We start from the raw sequence: 20,706 nt of genomic DNA, 5'->3' as shown, positions 1-20,706 counted from the left end.
CTACTTTTTAAACTACTTTTTAAATAAATACCTGCAGTCAACTTGTGTGCAATACGTTAGGTGATAAAGAAGATTGCATTCCTCATTTCACATGTCACATTATTTTTCATTATGAAGCTTACCAGTATTCCCCAGTCACAGGGTGTTTGTTTACAAGCACACAACAATGAGAGACTGGAGCCTTGTGAGTCACTCACTGTTGTACAGCACTCACCAGGTGATCTAATTACAGTAGGGAATTCACAATTAAATGTTTGCCAGCTAGATATCTCTTAAATTATTAAGTTAAAGCTGCAATATGTAACTTTTTGGGTGACCCGACCAAATTCACATAGAAATGTGAGTTATAGATCTGTCATTCCACTTGATAGCAAGTCTAAGAAGCAGTAGATCTTTTCTATGTGCGCTATTTCTATGCTTCCCGTTCTTAAGTTTGATTTTTGCATCTTTGACTCTTGGTTACACTACACATTGCTTGTTTTGTCACATAAACAGAAATTAGGCGAATTATATGAATTTTAGCAATCAGGAAATGGTGATTTCTGCATATTGCACTTTTAACTGTCTAAAATGTGCTAAATGCTCTGCACTTGTGCATTTGGTTTGCTCATTTAGTAGCTAGCTATCTAAATCAAGCTTTGCTTGGCAACAGCAGAGAATCCCCTCCTGGATCAAGCTTGCTATCTAATATTTGTTTTGTAAGAAGCATTTTTGAGTTACTTGTATAAATTTATGAGCTGGGATGTCTGTCCTGTAAATACTTTAGGTCAGAGACTGTATAAAATGTTTGCAATGCGATCGTTTGCATTCAGTTGGAATTCTCTATGGGATTTTACATGAAGTACATATTTGTTAGCATTGCTAAACTTTGCATTATAGAGGCTGAAAATAGTGCCCATTGCGATCAGTGCCAGTATTACCGAATATCGCTATGAAGGTATGACAATCTGTGTGTGTGTGTGTGTGTGTGTGTGTACATGTATCAGGGCAGATGTGTGTGTGTATGTGAAATGTGCATGTATGTGTGTATGGCGCCCATGAGTGCATATACCGTAGGATGTACCAGGGCAGATGATACGTGTGTTGAGTACAGGCAGGTTCTCCTTGCTGGTGGTGAAGGGTGTGATGGAGAATGAGCCACATGATTGGCTGCCGCGACTCACACACCTTTCAGGAGGGGAACAAGGACTCTTAGCCACTAGAGAGAGAGAGCGAGAGAGCGAGAGAGCGAGAGAGCGAGAGATAGATAGATAGATAGATAGATAGATAGATAGATAGATAGATAGATAGATAGATAGATAGATAGATAGATAGATAGATAGATAGATAGATAGATAGATAGATAGATAGATAGATAGATAGATAGATAGATAGATAGATAGATAGATAGATAGATAGATAGATAGATAGATAGATAGATAGATAGATAGATAGATAGATAGATAGATAGATAGATCCCGGAAGTGTTAGTACATAGACATACACTATCAAATCTAGTATGTACTAAAGATCACTATCTATTCTAGTATGTACTAAAGATCTAGGGGATAGAACAAGGGGATTACACCAGAGAGTATACAATCCATACTGCTCTGAGGCAGGAAGAAGATTCCTTGTGAACAGGAAGAGCCCCTGTCCCACAGACAATGGCACATCATACAGGACATGGACACACACACTTAGGGACAAACACACACTCTGTGTTTGTAAATACTACACTGTGCTATGTAAAAACTACACAGTGCTATGTAAATACTGCACTGTGCTATGTGAATACTACACCGTGCTATGTAAATACTACACTGTGCTATTTAAATACTACACTGTGCTCTGCAAATACTACACTGTGCTCTGCAAATACTATACTGTGCTATGCAAATACTACACTGTGCTATGCAAATACTACACTGTGCTATGCAAATACTACACTGTGCTATGCAAATACTACACTGTGCTATGTAAATACCATGTAGAGATATTCGGCCACTCTTGAAATACCTAATCCAGCTGTCCACTGACTGCACTGTAAATAACAATCTAAACCCAGTATAATTTAATCAGGAGTAATAAAGATCATCTTTTCCATTTGTAATTCTTCACAAATCCTTTAATTTATTTAGAGCAGGGAACATCATGTGTGGGCTTGTCAGACAGAGCCCGTGTCCCCTGTGACAGGGTGTAGTTAGCTGAGGACATGTTCCCTGTGACAGGGTGTAGTTAGTTGGGGACATGTTCCCTGTGACAGGGTGTAGTTAGTTGAGGACATGTTCCCTGTGACAGGGTGTAGTTAGTTGAGGACATGTTCCCTGTGACAGGGTGTAGTTAGTTGAGGACATGTTCCCTGTGACAGGGTGTAGTTAGTTGAGGACATGTTCCCTGTGACAGGGTGTAGTTAGTTGAGGACATGTTCCCTGTGACGGTGTAGTTAGTTGAGGACATGTTCCCTGTGACAGGGTGTAGTTAGTTGAGGACATGTTCCCTGTGACGGTGTAGTTAGTTGAGGACATGTTCCCTGTGACAGGGTGTAGTTAGTTGGGGATCCACTAGGTGGTGTTGTTATTATTATCCTATGTGTTTTCCTGTAGGATACAACTAACTCTTCTGAATTCAAAATGGGCTCCTAGCACCTACTCCCTAGCCCCTACACCCTAGCCCCTATACCCTAGCCCCTGTTCTCTAGCCCCTATTCTCTAGCCCCTACTCCCTACACACTGGGCACAGACGTCATTCAACATCTAGTTTTGATTTAATTTTGGTTGTGAACGAATGTAAATTTAATGTGAAATCAACAAAGCATTTCACCAGGTCATTGGATTTATGTTAAAAGTTGGGTGAACAAAAATTCTGAAATTCCCTCACGTTGATGACTTTTTGCAAATCGAATCAGTTTTCCATGTTGATTCAACGTCATCACAATGAATGTTTTTGTTGAAAGAATGTGGAAGCAACGTTGATTCAATCAGTTTTTGTCAAGTGGATAGCCACTCCTCTAGATCTTAACAGGATTGGATAGATGGAAGCAAGAGACAGACAGACAGACAGGCAGACAGGCAGACAGGCAGGCAGACAGGCAGGCAGACAGACAGACAGACAGACAGACAGACAGACAGACAGACAGACAGACAGACAGACAGACAGACAGACAGACAGACAGACAGACAGACAGACAGACAGACAGACAGACAGACAGACAGACAGACAGACAGACAGGTGACTCACATGGCAGGGTCTCTAGTTCCCTGGTGTCCTCGTCCTTTTCACTGTCCCTGTTGTCCTCCTCTCCCTCCTTCCTGAACTCTAACGTGGACGGCAGCTCCTGCTCCTCCGTGCTGGCATTCTGCTCATCCACCACTAGGGAGAGACAGGGGGCAGGGAGAGGAGAAGAGTGAGGAGGGGGAGAGGATGAGGAGAAAAGAGAGAAGAAGGGGAAGAGGGAGAGAAGGAGAGAGTGAAGGACGGGGAGAGGGAGAGAAGGAGAGAGAAGGATGGGGAAAGAAAGAGGGGAGGGAGAGAAGGAGTTGGGAGAGGGTGAGAAGGAGAGAGAAAAGGAGGGGGTGAGGGGAGAGGGAGAAGAGGAGAGAAAGGTCTGAAATTGCACATTACATCTTCATATTACGTGACAAAGTGATTACCAAGTCTTTTTGTAGTTGAACTATCTGGAGTCCCATTGTATTCTCTCTGAAACAGGCATGAAAGACTCGCCAAAGGCTCTATTATAGTGTATGTCTGATCCGTTTTGTCATACTGTATTTCTACGAACCTCTCTCTGCCGGTTGCATGATCTGTTATGTTTTATATCTATGTACCTCTCTCTGCCTGTTCCATGATCTGTTATGTTCTATATCTACTGTTATGTTCTATATCTGATCTGTTATGTTCTTTATCTATGTACCTCTCTCCACCTGTTCCATGATCTGTTATGTTCTATATCTACGTACCTCTCTCCACCTGTTCCATGATCTGTTATGTTTTATATCTACATACCTCTCTCTGCTTGTTCCATGATCTGTTATGTTCTATATCTACGTACCTCTCTTCACCTGTTCCATGATCTGTTATGTTTTATATCTACATACCTCTCTCTGCCTGGTCCATGATCTGTTATGTTCTATATCTACGTACCTCTCTCCGCCTGTTCCATGATCTGTTATGTTCTATATCTACGTACCTCTCTCCGCCTGTTCCATGATCTGTTATGTTCTATATCTATGTACCTCTCTCTGCCTGTTCCATGATCTGTTATGTTCTATATCTACGTACCTCTCTCTGCCTGCTGCAAAATCTCTCGTACTGCCTTCTTCAGGCTGTTTGCCCGTAGCATCAACTGTTCTTTAGCTCTGAAAATCTTGTGTGGCGAACCTCCTCCATTCTCTCCTCCCTTCTCACTCTCCTCCGCTTCCAGTTTCTCCTTCAGCTCGGTCAACGACTCCTCGCTCACCTCCTCCTCTTCTTCCTCCTCCTCCTCGACGATGGGGGGTGTGGAAAGGCGAGGAGGTGGGGGGAATGACTGGGTTTCTGTGTTGAGGGTCTGAAGGAGCAAATCTAGCTTCTCATTCAGGATGGCACACTGGTGGGGGAGAGGAGTTAAGTTAGAGTGTGTGTGTGTGTGTGTGTGTGTGTGTGTGTGTGTGTGTGTGTGTGTGTGTGTGTGTGTGTGTGTGTGTGTGTGTGTGTGTGTGTGTGTGTGTGTGTGTGTATATATATGTATGTGTGTGTGTGTGTGCGCGCACGTGTGTGTGTTGTACTTACTTTGAGAGACATGTTGTCACACTCCTCTGTATTCTCAGTGCTTCTCTCATAGGACTTCCCCACTTTTGCAACAAAGTCCTTTACTGTCTCACACAGGATCCTACAAGGGGAGAGAGTAAAGAGAAAGAGAGAGAGAGAGAGATGAGAGAAAGAGAGAGAGATGAGGGTAAGAGGGAGAAAGAGAGAGAGATATGAGGGTAAGAGGGAGTAGAGAGAGAGAATGAAATGAGGGTAGGAGGGAGAAAGAAAGAGAGAGTGAAATTAGTGTAAGAGGGAGAAAGAGAGAGAGATGAGGGTAAGAGGGAGAAAGAGAGAGAGATGAGGGTAAGAGGGAGAAAGAGAGATAGATGAGGGTAAGAGGGAGAAAGAGATGATGGGAAGAGGGAGAAAGAGATGATGGGAAGAGGGAGAAAGAGATGAGGTAAGAGGGAGAAAGAGAGAGAGATGAGGGTAAGAGAGAGAGATAAGGGTAAGAGAGAGAGAGAGAGAGAGAGAGAGAGAGAGAGAGAGAGAAATGAGGGTGAGGGAGAAAGAGAGAGAGAGATGAGGGTAAGAAGGAGAAAGAGAGAGAGATGAGGGTGAGAGAGAGAGAGAGAGAGAGAGAGAGGGAGAAAGAGAGACTTTTTGTACTGCATACTCTCCTTGCCCTCTACCCCACGATACAAAACAACACCACACATCACAAAAACCAAATCCTCACCACTTCTACAACCGTATATCCGACCCATCTTCCCCAGCTGTACTGATGCCCCCCCCCCCCGACACACCATATCTCCTGAAACATCTCCACACTTTATCAGTCTATAGAATTCAAATTCCACCCTAAGGCGTGCAGACACCATCCCATTAACCTGTTATGGCTAGGGGGCAGTATTTTCACGGCTGGATAAAAAACGTACCCGATTTAATCTGGTTACTACTCCTGCCCAGTAACTAGAATATGCATATAATTATTGGCTTTGGATAGAAAACACTCCAAAGTTTCTAAAACTGTTTGAATGGTGTCTGTGAGTATAACAGAACTCAAATGGCAGGTCAAAACCTGAGAGATTCCTTTACAGGAAGTGGCCTGTCTGACCATTTCTTGAACTTCTTTGCCATCTCTATCTTTCACAAAGGATCTCTGCTCTAACGTGACACTTCCTACGTCTTCCATAGGCTCTCAGAGCCCGGGAAAAACCTGAATGTCGTCATTCCAGCCCCAGGCTGAGACACATTATCGCCTTTCTCAAGTGGCCGATCAAGGGACTGTGGGCTTAGGCGCGTGCACTGGCCGCCCCCGTCTTTGTGATTTTCCTCTGTTTGCCGAAAAGGAGATTATCGCTTTTTTACGAGATAAATTGCATAAAAATTGATTTTAAACAGCGGTTGACATGCTTCGAAGTACGGTAATGGAATATTTATAATTTTTTTGTCACGAATTGCGCCATTCGCGCGACCCTGATTTACCATTTCGGATAGTTTCTGGAACGCACGAACAAAACGCCGCTATTCGGATATAACGATGGATTATTTGGGACCAAACCAACATTTGTTATTGAAGTAGCAGTCCTGGGAGTGCATTCTGACGAAGACAACAAAGGTAATAACATTTTTGTTATAGTAAATCTGATTTTGGTGAAGGCTAAACTTGCCGGGTGTCTAAATAGCTAGCCCGTGATGGCTGGGCTATGTACTTAGAATATTGCAAAATGTGCTTTCACCAAAAAGCTATTTTAAAATCGGACATATCGAGTGCATAGAGGAGTTCTGTATCTATAATTCTTAAAATAATTGTTATGCTTTTTGTGAACGTTTATCGTGAGTAATTTAGTAAATTGTTAGTAAATTCCCCGGAAGTTTGCGGGGGGTATGCTAGTTCTGAATGTCACATGCTAATGTAAAAAGCTGTTTTTGATATAAATATGAACTTGATTGAACAAAACATGCATGTATTGTATAACATAATGTCCTAGGTGTGTCATCTGATGAAGATCATCAAAGGTTAGTGCTGCATTTAGCTGTCTTCTGGGTTTTTGTGACATTATATGCTAGCTTGAAAAATGGGTGTGTGATTATTTCTGGCTGGGTACTCTGCTGACATAATCTAATGTTTTGCTTTCGCTGTAAAGCCTTTTTGAAATCGGACAGTGTGGTTAGATAAAGGAGAGTCTTGTCTTTAAAATGCTGTGAAATAGTCATATGTTTGAAAAATTGAAGTTTTTGTATTTTTGAGGAATTTGTAATTCGCGCCACGCCTATCATTGGATATTGGAGCAGGTGTTCCGCTAGCGGAACGTCTAGATGTAAGAGGTTATTAAACAATAGTAAAGGGTCTGTTATCCCCCCACATTTGACCCTGTTCCTCCTTGTTAGCCAAATAGACAACTTCGCCTGAGCGAACAGAAAATTCAACAAAACACATTTGACCTTCTCCTTATACGAATACCTGTATCCCATTATAAACACCCCAACAGTAAAAACCACCCCCAACCTCTCACACAGACATTCCAACAGAGACATTAATGGCATTAACCTGGCGCACACAAAAAACACATGATGCACAGTTTTACTTATGACACAGAAAGGACACTCCTGTCCGACTCCCAGGTAGACCCGTGCCAACCAGCTGTTAGTGGCCAGGGCTCCATGTAGGTGGAGGTCCCCTGACCTCTTTTGTACTGGGAGATTGTAGAGCCTCCTCCATCTAAAACCCACCATACTCTCCACCCCACATACCCCCTGCCACTGATGTGCCTTTACTCTTGTTAGGCTTCTAACGTTCATCCCCTTAATGCAGGTTGTAGAGGGCTTTACCTCCCACCCCTCAAACTCCCCCAGGCTTGGAGTGTTAAAATCGAACAAGTCCTCCAGACCCCCTTGCCAGTCCCCAGTCTCTGCCATCACCTGCAGTGGCAGAAATATTGGTGGCCCCTCCCCCTTTGGCCCCTCAAACACCCCCCAAGCTCAGACAGTGCTTCCTGGACCTCCCCCAGGAATCTCTCCAGCAGACTAAGCAGACTGTTAGTCCTGTTGTTGTGCCAGGACTTCCGGGGTTTTCCACCCCTCCTCCCCCTGCAGCCGCAGGTCACCCAGCCTTTGTAAACCCGCTGCCATCAGTAGCCTCTGTAGGGTGGCCGACTGAACCGATCTCAAAGGGATGGCTGGGTTGTGGAAGATTGGCTCCTCTCACACCCACAGCCCTGTCTCCACACCCCCTTCTCGTGTGGGTCTTAGCAGCTGCCAGGCCATCAGCACTGCAGAGTAAACATCAGAGAGACCTGCTGTACTCAGCCTCTCCAGCCTCATGAGGAACAGCTGCCGGTCCAACCCTAATCCACCAGCTCTCCTCAGCAGCGCACATGCTGGTGTCCAGTTCCATCAGGCCCTGTCCTCCTTTGTGTACGGACATATACAACACTGATGTCCTCAGCCAGTGATGGCCCGACCAGAAAAAATCCACCAGCTTGCTTTGCAGGTCTGAGAGCAGGGGTTGAGGATAGCCAGTTTATGCCATAGGGAAGACGCTGACCATGTTATTGATTATCAGCACCCTCCCTCTATATGACAATTGGGACAGGAGCCACCTCCACCTGGCCAGTCATGACACCACTGCTTGTGACAGCCCCTCCCAGTTCTTCCTGACCCACCTCTCCGAGCCCAGGTACACCCCCAAAATGTTAAGCCCTTCACAACCCCACTCCAGCACACTCCCTGCAGTCTCCTGCATAGCAGGCCCAAAAAAAGCTCAATGGCTAGCGCATATAACTGCCCCGATAGAGGGCATCCTTGTCTAATGCCCCGTCTCACCCAGACTGGCCTACTGAGCCCCCCTCCCACCTTGACCATACATGATGCTCCAGCGTACAACATCTTCACACAGGCTAAAAACCTTTCCCCAAAGCCAAACATCACATTAAACAGATACTCATGATCCACTCTATCAAAAGCCTTCTCTTGATCTAGAGACCAGTCCAAAGTTCACATTAGAACCTTTTGACAGTTCCAACATGTTCCTTGTTAAGAACAAGTTGTCCATGATTGAGCGTCTCCGTACACAATATGTCTGGTTCTTGTGTACTATAAAGCCCAGATCGGCAACTCATCGGCAACTCTCCTACCCTGACGCACTCACGCAATACGCAAAAGATGTCCAGTCCAATTATTCCCCAGAATCGTTTATAAAACTCCATTGGGTTACGGGCTCTGCCAGTACATGGGACAACGGTTGAATGTCCATTTCATCCCTCTGTGAAAGAGAGAGCTTAGGGAGTTCTTTAAACAAAACCTGAGTACACACAGGATTACACAGTTCTGCCCTATGCAACTCAGTATTTAACTGCACAGTCCGCTCCCGCATCTCCCCCACCACAGAGGTCACTCGCCGATCAGACAGCCATAGACAATGCATACCCTTGGCTTCACCGCTCTGTCTTTCCAAACCAAAGAAGAAGGAGCTGGGAGCATCCATCCCCTTGAGCATGGAGAACCTAGCTCTTACAGGTGCTCCCTTTGCTGTAACCTGGAAAAAACAGCCCAGGTCCCTATGTAATTAAGCAAAATTAGGCCTACATTACCTTGCCCCACCAGCTCTACCTCCACTTCACTGATACTACACTCGAGTTCCCCCAATACTCTCCTAGCCTCTGAGGATGAGATACTGTTGACCTGTTGGGGATAGGGGGCAGTATTTGCACGGCCAGATAAAAAACGTACCCGATTTAATCTGGTTACTACTCCTGCCCAGTAACTAGAATATGCATATAATTGTATGATTTGGATAGAAAACACCCTAAAGTTTCTAAAACTGTTTGAATGGTTTCTGTGAGTATAACAGAACTCATATGGCAGGCCAAAACCTGAGAAGATTCCAAACAGGAAGCGCCCTCTCTGACCATTTCTTGGCCTTCTTTGTCATCTCTATCCAAAACAAAGGATCTCTGCTGTAATGTGACATTTTCTAAGGCTCCCATAGGCTCTCAGAAGGCGCCAGAACGTTGAATGATGACTCTCCAGTCTCTGGCTGAAAAACAGTAGCGCATTTGGTAAGTGGTCGAACTGAGAACAATGAGACGGGTCTGCGCATGCACGTGAAGAGTCCATTTTACTTTCTCTGTCTTTGAACGAAAACAACAACTCCCGGTCGGAATATTATCGCTTTTTTTCGAGAAAAATCGCATAAAAAATGATTTTAAACAGCGTTTGACATGCTTCAAAGTACGGTAATGGAATATTTTGAAATGTTTTGTCACGTCACCCTTCTTTACCCTTCGGATAGTGTCTTGAACGCGCGAACAAAACGCTGCTATTTGGATATAACTATGGATTATTTGGAACCAAACCAACATTTGTTGTTTAAGTAGTAGTCCTGAGAGTGCATTCTGACGAAGAACAGCAAAGGTAATCCAATTTTTCTTATAGTAAATCTGAGTTTGGTGAGTACCAAACTTGGTGGGTGTCAAAATAGCTAGCCTGTGATGGCCGGGCTATCTTCTCAGAATATTGCAAATTGTGCTTTCACCGAAAAGCTATTTTAAAATCGGACACCGCGATTGCATAAAGGAGTCCTGTATCTATAATTCTTAAAATAATTGTTATGTTTTTTGTGAACGTTTATCGTGAGTAATTTAGTAAATTCACCGGAAGTGTTCGGTGGGAATGCTAGTCACATGCTAGTCACATGCTAATGTAAAAAGCTGGTTTTTGATATAAATATGAACTTGATTGAACAAAACATGCATGTATTGTATAACATAATGTCCTAGGAGTGTCATCTGATGAAGATCATCAAAGGTTAGTGCTGCATTTAGCTGTGGTTTTGGTTTTTGTGACATTATATGCTAGCTTGAAAAATGGGTGTCTGATTATTTCTGGCTGGGTACTCTGCTGACATAATCTAATGTTTTGCTTTCGTTGTAAAGCCTTTTTGAAATCGGACAGTGTGGTTAGATGAACGAGAGACTTGTCTTTAAAATGGTGTAAAATAGTCATATGTTTGAGAAATTGAAGTAATAGCATTTCTAAGGTATTTGAATATCGCGCCACGGGATTCCACTGGCTGTTGACTAGGGTGGGATGCAAACGTCCCACCTAGCCCAGAGAAGTTAACAGAAAAGCCACATTTCTACTTTTCCCACATCCCACCATTGCCCCAGAGACTCATACCCCTCTCTTTGCTGCCCCCACCTTTCCCCAAAAGTCTGGAAACCTGAGCAAAATGTGGTATGTTGTAAGCTTTACATTAAACTTCTAATAGGATGCCTGCAGAGGCCCTTGTGAAATAGCCATGGTTATGTGGTGATCCGAAAAACCCACCAGGAGATTGGTAGTGCCCAACAGCCTATCTGATTCCTGGACATGTAAAACCGATCGAGTCGGGCTGCACTCACCCTAGCCCCAAAGACCTTCACCAATGTACCGTGGGGGAAAAAGGTATTTGATCCCCTGCTGATTTTGTACATTTGCCCACTGACAAAGAAAGGATCAGTCTATAATTTTAATGGTAGGTGTATTTGAACAGTGAGAGACAGAATAACAACAACAATATCCAGAAAAACGCATGTCAGAAATGTTATAAATTGATTTGCATTTTAATGAGGGAAATAAGTATTTGACCCCCTCTCAATCAGAAAGATTTCTGGCTCCCAGGTGTCTTTTATACAGGTAACGAGCTGAGATTAGGAGCACACTCTTAAAGGGAGTGGTCCTAATCTCAGTTTGTTACCTGTATAAAAGACACCTGTCCACAGAAGCAATCAATCAATCAGATTCCAAACTCTCCACCATGGCAGAGACCAAAGAGCTCTCCAAGGATGTCAGGGACAAGATTGTAGACGTACACAAGGCTGGAATGGGCTACAAGACCATCGCCAAGCAGCTTGGTGAGAAGGTGACAACATTTGGTGCGATTATTCGCAAATGGAAGAAACACAAAAGAACTGTCAATATCCCTCGGCCTGGGGCTCCATGCAAGATCTCACCTCGTGGAGTTGCAATGATCATGAGAACGGTGAGGAATCAGCCCAGAACTACACGGAGGATCTTGTCAATGATCTCAAGGCAGCTGGGACCATAGTCACCAAGAAAACAATTGATAACACACTACGCCGTGAAGGACTGAAATCCTGCAGCGCCCGCAAGGTCCCCCTGCTCAAGAATACATATACATGCCCATCTGAAGTTTGCCAATGAACATCTGAATGACTCAGAGGACAACTGGTGAAAGTGTTGTGGTCAGATGAGACCAAAATGGAGCTCTTTGACATCAACTCAACTCGCCGTGTTTGGAGGAGGAGGAATGCTGCCTATGACCCCAAGAACACCATCTCCACCGTCAAACATGGAGGTGTTTTTCTGCTAAGGGGACAGGACAACTTCACCGCATCAAAGGGACGATGGACGGGGCCATGTACCGTCAAATCTTGGGTGAGAACCTCCTTCCCTCAGCCAGGGCATTGAAAATGGGTCGTGGATGGGTATTCCAGCATGACAATGACACAAAACACACAGCCAAGGCAACAAAGGAGTGGCTCACGAAGAAGCACATTAAGGTCCTGGAGTGGCCTAGCCAGTCTCCAGACCTTAATCCCAAAGAAAATCTGTGGAAGGAGCTGAAGGTTTGAGTTGCCAATCGTCAGCCTTGAAACCTTAATGACTTGAAGAAGATCTGCAAAGAGGAGTGGGACAAAATCCCTCCTGAGATGTGTGCAAACCTGGTGGCCAACTACAAGAAACGTCTGACCTCTGTGACTGCCAACAAGGGTTTTGCCACCAAGTACTAAGTCATGTTTTGCAGAGGGGTCAAATACTTATTTCCCTCATTAAAATGTAAAATTTTTTATAACATTTTTGACATGGTTTTTTTCAGGATTTTTTTGTTGTTGTTATTCTGTCTCTCACTGTTCAAATAAACCTACTATTAAAATGATAGATTGATCATTTCTTTGTAAGTGGGCAAACGTAGAAAATCAGCAGGGGATCAAATACTTTTTTTCCCCCACTGTATACTGTCTTGTGATGTCGAGTTATCCAAACATCCACTAGGTCAAACTGATTAATGACATCCCTTAACACCGCCACTGAGCCTGAATGAGGCTCTTCCCCATTTCTGTCTTTCGTCAAATCCATTGTACAGTTCCAGTCCCCACCGACTACCAGCATCTCCTCAAATCAAATCAAATGTATTTGTCACATACACATGGTTAGCAGATGTTAGATGTGAGTGTAGCGAAATGGTTGTGCTACTAGTTCCGACCATACAGTAATATCTAACAAGTAATATAACCTAACAATTTCACAACAACTACCTTATACACACAAGTGTAAAGGAATGAATACGAATATGTACATAAAAATATATGAATGACTGATGCCCGAACGGCATAGGCAAGATGCAGTAGATGGTATAGAGTACAGTATATACATATGAGAAGAGTAATGTAGGGTATGAAAACAATACAAAGTGGCATTGTTAAAAGTGGCTAGTGATACATTACATCAAGATGGCAAGATGCAGTAGATGGTATAGCATACAGTATATACATATGAGATGAGTAATGTAGGGTATGTAAGCATTATATAAAGTGGCTAGTGATAAATTGATTACATACATTTTTCCATTATTAAAGTGGCTAGACTTGAGTCAGTATGTTGGCAGCAGCCACTCAATGTTAGTGATGGCTGTTTAACAGTCTGATGGCCTTGAGATAGAAGCTGTTTTTCAGTCTCTCGGTCCCCACTTTGATGCACCTGTACTGACCTCGCCTTCTGGATGATAGCGGGGTGAACAGGCAGTGGCTTGGGTGGTTGTTGTCCTTGATGATCTTTTTGGCCTTCCTGTGACATCGGGTGGTGTAGGTGTCCTGGAGAGCAGGTAGTTTGCACCCGGTGATGCGTTGTGCAGACCTCACTACCCTCTGGAGAGCCTTACGTTTTTGGGCGGAGCAGCTGCCGTACCAGGCGGTGATACAGCCCGAAAGGTGGCTCTCGATTGTGCATTTGTAAAAGTTTGTGAGTGTTTTTGGTGACAAGCCACATTTTTTCAGCCTCCTGAGTTTGAAGAGGCGCTGCTGCGCGTTCTTCACCATGCTGTCTGTGTAGGCGGACCATTTCAGTTTGTCCGTGATGTGTACGACGAGGAACTTAAAACTTTCCACCCTCTCCACTACTGGCCCGTCAATGTAGATAGGGGGCTGCTCCCTCTGCTGTTTCCTGAAGTCCACGATCATCTCCTTTGTTTTGTTGACATTGAGTGTGAGGTTATTTTCCTGACACCACACTCCGAGGGCCCTCACCTCCTCCCTGTAGGCCATCATGTCGTTGTTGGTAATCAAGCCTACCACTGTAGTGTCGTCTGCAAACTTGATGATTGAGTTGGAGACGTGCATGGCCACGCAGTCGTGGGTGAACAGGGAGTACAGGAGAGGGCTGAGAACGCACCCTTGTGGGGACCCAGTTTTATTTATTTCACCTTTATTTAACCAGGTAGGCTAGTTGAGAACAAGTTCTCATTTGCAACTGCGACCTGGCTGAGATAAAGTATAGCAATTCGACACATACAACAACACAGAATTACACATGGAATAAACAAAACATACAGTCAATAATACAGTAGAACAAAAGAAAACAAAAAGTCTATATACAGTGAGTGCAAATGAGGTAAGTTAAGGCAATAAATAGGCCATGGTGGTGAAGTAATTACAATATAGCAATTAAACACTGGAATGGTAGATGTGCAAAAGAAGAATGTGCAAGTAGAGATACTGGGGTGCAAAGGAGCAAGATAAATAAATACAGTATGGGGATGAGGTAGGTAGATAGATGGGCTGTTTACAGATGGGCTATGTACAGGTGCAGTGATCTGTGAGCTGCTCTGACAGCTGGTGCTTAAAGCTAGTGAGGGAGATATGAGTCTCCAGCTTCAGAGATTTTTGCAGTGTTGAGGATCAGCGGGGTGGAGATGTTGTTACCTACCCTCACCACCTGGGAGCGGCCCATCAGGAAGTCCAGGACCCATTTGCACAGGGCAGGGTCGAGACCCTGGGTCTCGAGCTTAATGACGAGTTTGGAGGGTACATGGTGTTAAATGCTGAGCTGTAGTCGATGAACAACATTCTTACATAGGTATTCCTCTTGTCCAGATGGGTTAGGGCAGTGTGCAGTGTGATAGTGATTGTGTCGTCTGTGGACCTATTGGGGCGGTAAGCAAATTGGAGTGGGTCTAGGGTGTCAGGTAGGGTGGAGGTGATATGGTCCTTGACTAGTCTCTCGCACTTCATGATGACGGAAGTGAGTGCTACAGGGCAGTAGTCATTTAGCTCAGTTACCTTAGCTTTCTTGGGAACAGGAACAATGGTGGCCCTCTTGAAGCATGTGGGAACAGCAGACTGGGATAAGGATTGATTGAATATATCTGTAAACACACCAGCCAGCTGGTCTGCGCATGCTCTGAGGACACGGCCGGGGATGCCGTCTGGGCTTGCAGCCTTGCGAGGGTTAACATGTTTAAATGTTTTACTCACGTTGGCTACAGTGAAGGAGAGCCCGCAGGTTTTGGTAGTGGGCCGTGTCAGTGGCACTGTATTGTCCTCAAAGCGAGCAAAATTTGTTTAGTCTGTCTGGGGGCCAGGCATCGTGGTGCGCGACGGGGCTGGTTTTTCTTTTGTAGTCCGTGATTGCCTGTAGACCCTGCCACATACCACTCGTGTCTGAGCCGTTGAATTTCAACTCCACTTTGTCTCTATACTGACGCTTAGCTTGTTTGATTGCCTTGCGGAGGGAATAGCTACACTGTTTGTATTCGGTCATGTTTCTGGTCACCTTGCCCTGATTAAAAGCTGTGGATCACGCTTTCAGTTTTGTGCGAATGCTGCCATCAATCCACGGTTTCTGGTTGGGGAATGTTTTAATAGACGCTGTGGGTACAACATCACCGATGGACTTGCTAATAAACTCGCTCACCGAATCAGCGTATTCATCAATGTTGTTGTTCGACGTTATGCGGAACATATCCCAGTCCACGTGATCGAAGCAATCTTGGAGCATGGAATCCGATTGGTCGGACCAGCGTTGAACAGACCTGAGCGCGGATGCTTCATGTTTTAGTTTCTGTCTATAGGCTGGGAGCAACAAAATGGAGTCGTGGTCAGCTTTTCCGAAGGGAGGGCGGGGGAGCGCCTTATATGCGTTGCGGAAGTTAGAAGGACAGTGATCTAGGGTTTTGCCAGTCGATATGCTGATAGAATTTGGAGAGCCTTGTTTTCAGATTAGCCTTGTTAATATCCCCAGCTACAATAACTGCAGCCTCAGGATATGTGGTTTCCAGTTTACATAGAGTCGAATGAAGTTCTTTCAGGGCCGTCGATGTGTCTGCTTGGGGGGGAATATACACGACTGTGATTATGATCGAAGAGAATTCTCTTGGTAGATAATGCGGTCGGCATTTAATTCTGAGGAATTCTAAGTCAGGTGATCAAAAGGACTTGAGTTCCTGTATGTTGTTATGATCACACCACGTCTCGTTAATCATAAGGCATACACCCCCGCCCTTCTTCTTACCAGAGAGATGCGTGTTTCTGTCGGCGTAATGCGTGAAGAAACCAGGTGGCTGTACCGACTCAGATAGCGTGTCTCGAGTGAGCCATATTTCTGTGAAACAAAGAACGTTACAGTCTCTGATGTCTTTCTGGAAGGCAACTCTTGCTCGGATTTCGTATACCTTGTTGTCAAGAGACTGGACATTGGCGAGTAGTATGCTCGGGAGCGGTGCGCAATGTGTCCGTCTACGGAGCCTGACCAGAAGACCGCTCCGTCTGCCCCTTCTACGGCGTCGTTGTTTTGGGTCGCCGGCTGGGATCCGATCCATTGTCCTGGGTGGTAGGCCAAACAGAAGATCCGCTTCAGGAAAGTCGTATTCCTGGTCGTAATGTTGGTGAGTTGACGTTGCTCTTATATCCAATAGTTCCTTCCGACTGTATGTAATAAAACCTAAGATTTTCCGGGGTAGCATTGTAAGAAATAACACATTAAAAAAAACTAAATACTGCATAGTTTCCTAGGAACGCGAAGCGAGGCGGCCATCTCTGTCGGCGCCGGAAGTGGTGGGCGCTACCTGTGATAGTTCATGTCTAAGACGCCCAAACAGATGCCCCCTCTCTCTCCCTGTGTTAAGCACCTACACATTTATAAGGACAAAACCCCTGTTGTTAACCTCTCTTGGGTAGGGGGCAGTATTTTGAATTTTGGATGAGTGAGGTGCACAATGTAAACTGCCGGTTACTCCGGCCCAGAAGCTAGGATATGCATATGCATGGTAGTATTGGATAGAAAACACACTACAGTTTCCAAAACTGTTAAAGTAATGTCTGTGAGTATAACAGAACAGATATGGCAGGCAAAAACCTGAGGAAAATCCATCCAGGAAGTGGGATATTTTTGATGTGGGTACTGTTCTATTGAATGCCTATACAGTATCTAAATGGTTAGGACCCAGATTGCAGTTCCTATGGCTTCCACTAGATGTCAACAGTCTTTAGACATTGTTTCAGGCTTGTATTCTGAAAAATGAGGAAGAATGAGATCATTTTCAATGTGGACTCTAGAATGAGCCAAAGCTGTTTTGCGCACGTGACCGATTGCTCGCCGTTCGTTGGTTTTCCTTTCTATTGAAGACGCCGGTTGAAATATTATCGATTATTTAGACAATAGACAACCTGAGGATAAATAATAAACATCGTTTGACATGTTTCGACAAACTTTACCGGTACTATTAGGATGTTTTCGTCTGCATGTCGTGACCGCCTTTGAGCCAGTGCATTACTGAACAAAACGCGCCAACAAAACAGAGTTTTTGGGACATAAAGAACAAAACCAACATTTATTGTGTAACAGGGACTATTTTGACTGCAACCATATGAAGATCATCAAAGGTAAGTTATTAATGTTTTCGCTATTTCTGACTTTTGTAATTCCTTTACTTGGTTGTAAAATGTTTGTATGCTTTTGTAAGCGGGCGCTGTCCTCAGATAATCGCATGGTATGCTTTCGTCGTAAAGCCTTTTTGAAATCTGACACAGTGGCTGGATTAACAAGAAGTTAATCTTTAAGCCGATGTATAACACTTCTATTTTTATGAATGTTTAATTTGACTATTTCTGTATTTTGAATTTTGCGGTCTTGCAATTTCACCGGATGTTGGCCAGGTGGGACGCTAGAGGGGGAAGTATTCGGAAGTTTGGATGACTGAGGTGCCCAAAGTAAATTGCCTGTTACTCAGGCCCAGAAGCTAGGATATGCATATAATTGGTAGTATTGGATAGAACAGTTTCTAAAACTGTTAACATAATGTCTGTGAGTATAACAGAACTGATATGGCAGGCAAAAACCCGAGGAGAATCCATCCGGATTTTCTTTTTTTTGAGGTCACCACTCATTGAAATGGCTGTCTATGGGAATCATAGGAATACCTCCCAGCTTGCACTTCCTAGGGCTTCCAGTAGATGTCAACAGTCTTTAGAAAGAGTTTCAGGCTTGTTTTTGGAAAAATGAGCTAGAATTTGTAGTTTTTCTAGGTGGCTCTCATTTTGGCTGTAGTATCGTGGTGCGCATGGATGAGGGCGCACACTTCGTTATTTATCTCCGGTAATGAACATACTATTCTCCGTCTTAAATTATATAATTTATTGACATATTAGGGTACCTGAGTATTGATTAGAAACGTTGTTTGACTTGTTTGGACGAAGTTTATTGGTAACTTTTGGGATTCTTTTGTATGCATTTTGAACGAGGGAAACAGGTGGATTACTGAATGAAGCGCGCCAACTAAACTGACTTTTCTGGGATATAAAGAAGGACTTTATCTAACAAAACGACCATTTGTTACGACCACCTTTTCTCTCTAGGTGGGGCCCTTCCCCCCAGCAACAGGCAAAGGTTCCTTAGTGCCTTTGACCACACCAGCTTCTCTCCTCCCACCTCCTTTCTTCTCCCCCTTTTTCCTCTTCCGCTTGACACCCTCCATCACCGCCCCTGGTCGCTTGCCCTTCCCCACTATACTCTCTTCATCCACTAGCATAACCTGACTAGACCCAGCCTCCTCTACATCACCTTCCATAACATGACTAGACCCAGCCTCCTCTACACCACCATCCATAACATGACTAGACCTAGCCTCATCTACACCACCTTCCATAACATGACTAAACCCAGCCTCATCTACACCACCATCCATAACATGACTAAACCCAGCCTCATCTACACCACCATCCATAACATGACTAGACCCAGTCTCATCTACACCACCATCCATAACATGACTAGACCCAGCCTCATCTACACCACCATCCATAACATGACTAGACCCAGTCTCATCTACACCACCATCCATAACATGACTAGACCCAGCCTCATCTACACCACCATCCATAACATTACTAGACCCAGTCTCATCTACACCCCATCCATAACATGATTAGACCCAGTCTCATCTACACCACCATCCATAACATGACTAGACCCAGTCTCATCTACACCACCATCCATAACGTGACTATACCCAACCTCATCTACACCACCATCCATAACATGACTAGACCCAGTCTCATCTACACCACCATCCATAACATGATTAGACCCAGTCTCATCTACACCACCATCCATAACATGACTAGACCCAGCCTCATCTACACCACCATCCATAACATGACTAGACCCAGTCTCATCTACACCCCATCCATTTCATGATTAGACCCAGTCTCAACTACACCACCATCCATAACATGACTAGACCCAGTCTCATCTACACCACCATCCATAACGTGACTATACCCAACCTCATCTACACCACCATCCATAACATGACTAGACCCAGTCTCATCTACACCACCATCCATAACGTGACTATCCTCAGCCTCATCTACACCACCATCCATAACATGACTAGACCCAGTCTCATCTACACCCCATCCATTTCATGATTAGACCCAGTCTCATCTACACCACCATCCATAACGTGACTATACCCAACCTCATCTACACCACCATCCATAACATGACTAAACCCAGCCTCATCTACACCACCATCCATAACGTGACTATACCCAACCTCATCTACACCACCATCTATAGCATGACAAGACCCAGTCTCATCTACACCACCATCCATAACATGACTAGACCCAGCCTCATCTACACCACCATCCATAACATGACAAGACCCAGTCTCATCTACACCCCATCCATAACATGATTAGACAAGCCTCATCTACACCCCATCCATAGCATGACTAGGCCCAGCCTCTGCTGCTTGCATCACATGGCGCCCTGCACGTTGACCTCTATTTCCCCCACCGGCCCTTGTACCCTCACCTTGTCTACGGCCTTTATGTGGGCACGCAAAGCTCTTATGCCCCAAATACCCACACTCAAAACACTGTAGACTATCTGTGCTGGCAAACCCAGCGTAGAGCCACTCCCCATGCCTCACTTTAAAATGCACATGTAACTGTTGCTCATTGTTTCTCAGAAACATGAACACTTGCTTCCGGAACGAAACAACATGCTTAACGGCATCTGCCTGAAAACCTGCTGACAGTACACAAAAAACGCTTGCAAACTTAACGAACCGACTAAGCTCTTTTTGAAATTGATCATCTGTAATAAACTGAGGCAGATTCGCAACTACCACCCTAGTTGAAGGAGTCAAAAGAGGAGAAATCAACACCAACACACCCCTTACAAATATTCCACAAGCAATCAGCCTGCCCACCAAATTTACCCTTTTCATGAACACAGCCAAAGCTTTTGGATGCGGAACGTATAAATTCAGCTCCTACCTGTTCACCGACCGTGAGCAGAACCTCCTCCACCTTAACTCCATTCTCAAGAACACACCTGAATCCATGCCATAATGGCAGCGTCTCCTCCACGCTAGGCTGCGAAGCCATAGCGTACACCACACTGTTCAAACCCCAGGAAATTAAA

The 20,706-nt window shown here is 44.5% G+C and overlaps 1 protein-coding gene across 5 annotated transcripts in view; it reads right to left on the bottom strand.

The window, feature by feature from the left end:
• The window catches only part of LOC106586831 (diacylglycerol kinase eta), a 159,743-nt gene that overhangs the window by 35,017 nt on the left and 104,020 nt on the right, over positions 1 to 20,706 (bottom strand). For 3 of the 5 annotated variants that reach the window (XM_082969173.1, XM_014174538.3, XM_082969174.1), the window contains 4 exons: positions 4,750 to 4,849; positions 4,261 to 4,567; positions 3,220 to 3,351; positions 1,052 to 1,198 (listed from right to left, as the gene is read on the bottom strand). In XM_082969173.1, coding sequence (XP_082825299.1) covers positions 1,052 to 1,198; positions 3,220 to 3,351; positions 4,261 to 4,567; positions 4,750 to 4,849 — 686 coding nt within the window. The remainder of the gene's footprint in view (positions 1 to 1,051; positions 1,199 to 3,219; positions 3,352 to 4,260; positions 4,568 to 4,749; positions 4,850 to 20,706) is intronic. The other 2 variants (XM_082969172.1, XM_014174542.3) reach the window with 1 other exon arrangement.

Source organism: Salmo salar, chromosome 25 (genome assembly GCF_965601325.2).
Source record: "Salmo salar chromosome 25, fSalSal1, whole genome shotgun sequence".
Lineage (NCBI taxonomy): Eukaryota > Metazoa > Chordata > Actinopteri > Salmoniformes > Salmonidae > Salmo > Salmo salar.
The sequence above is the reverse complement of the archived record's forward strand: the minus strand, read 5'-3'. Positions and strand labels throughout refer to the sequence as shown.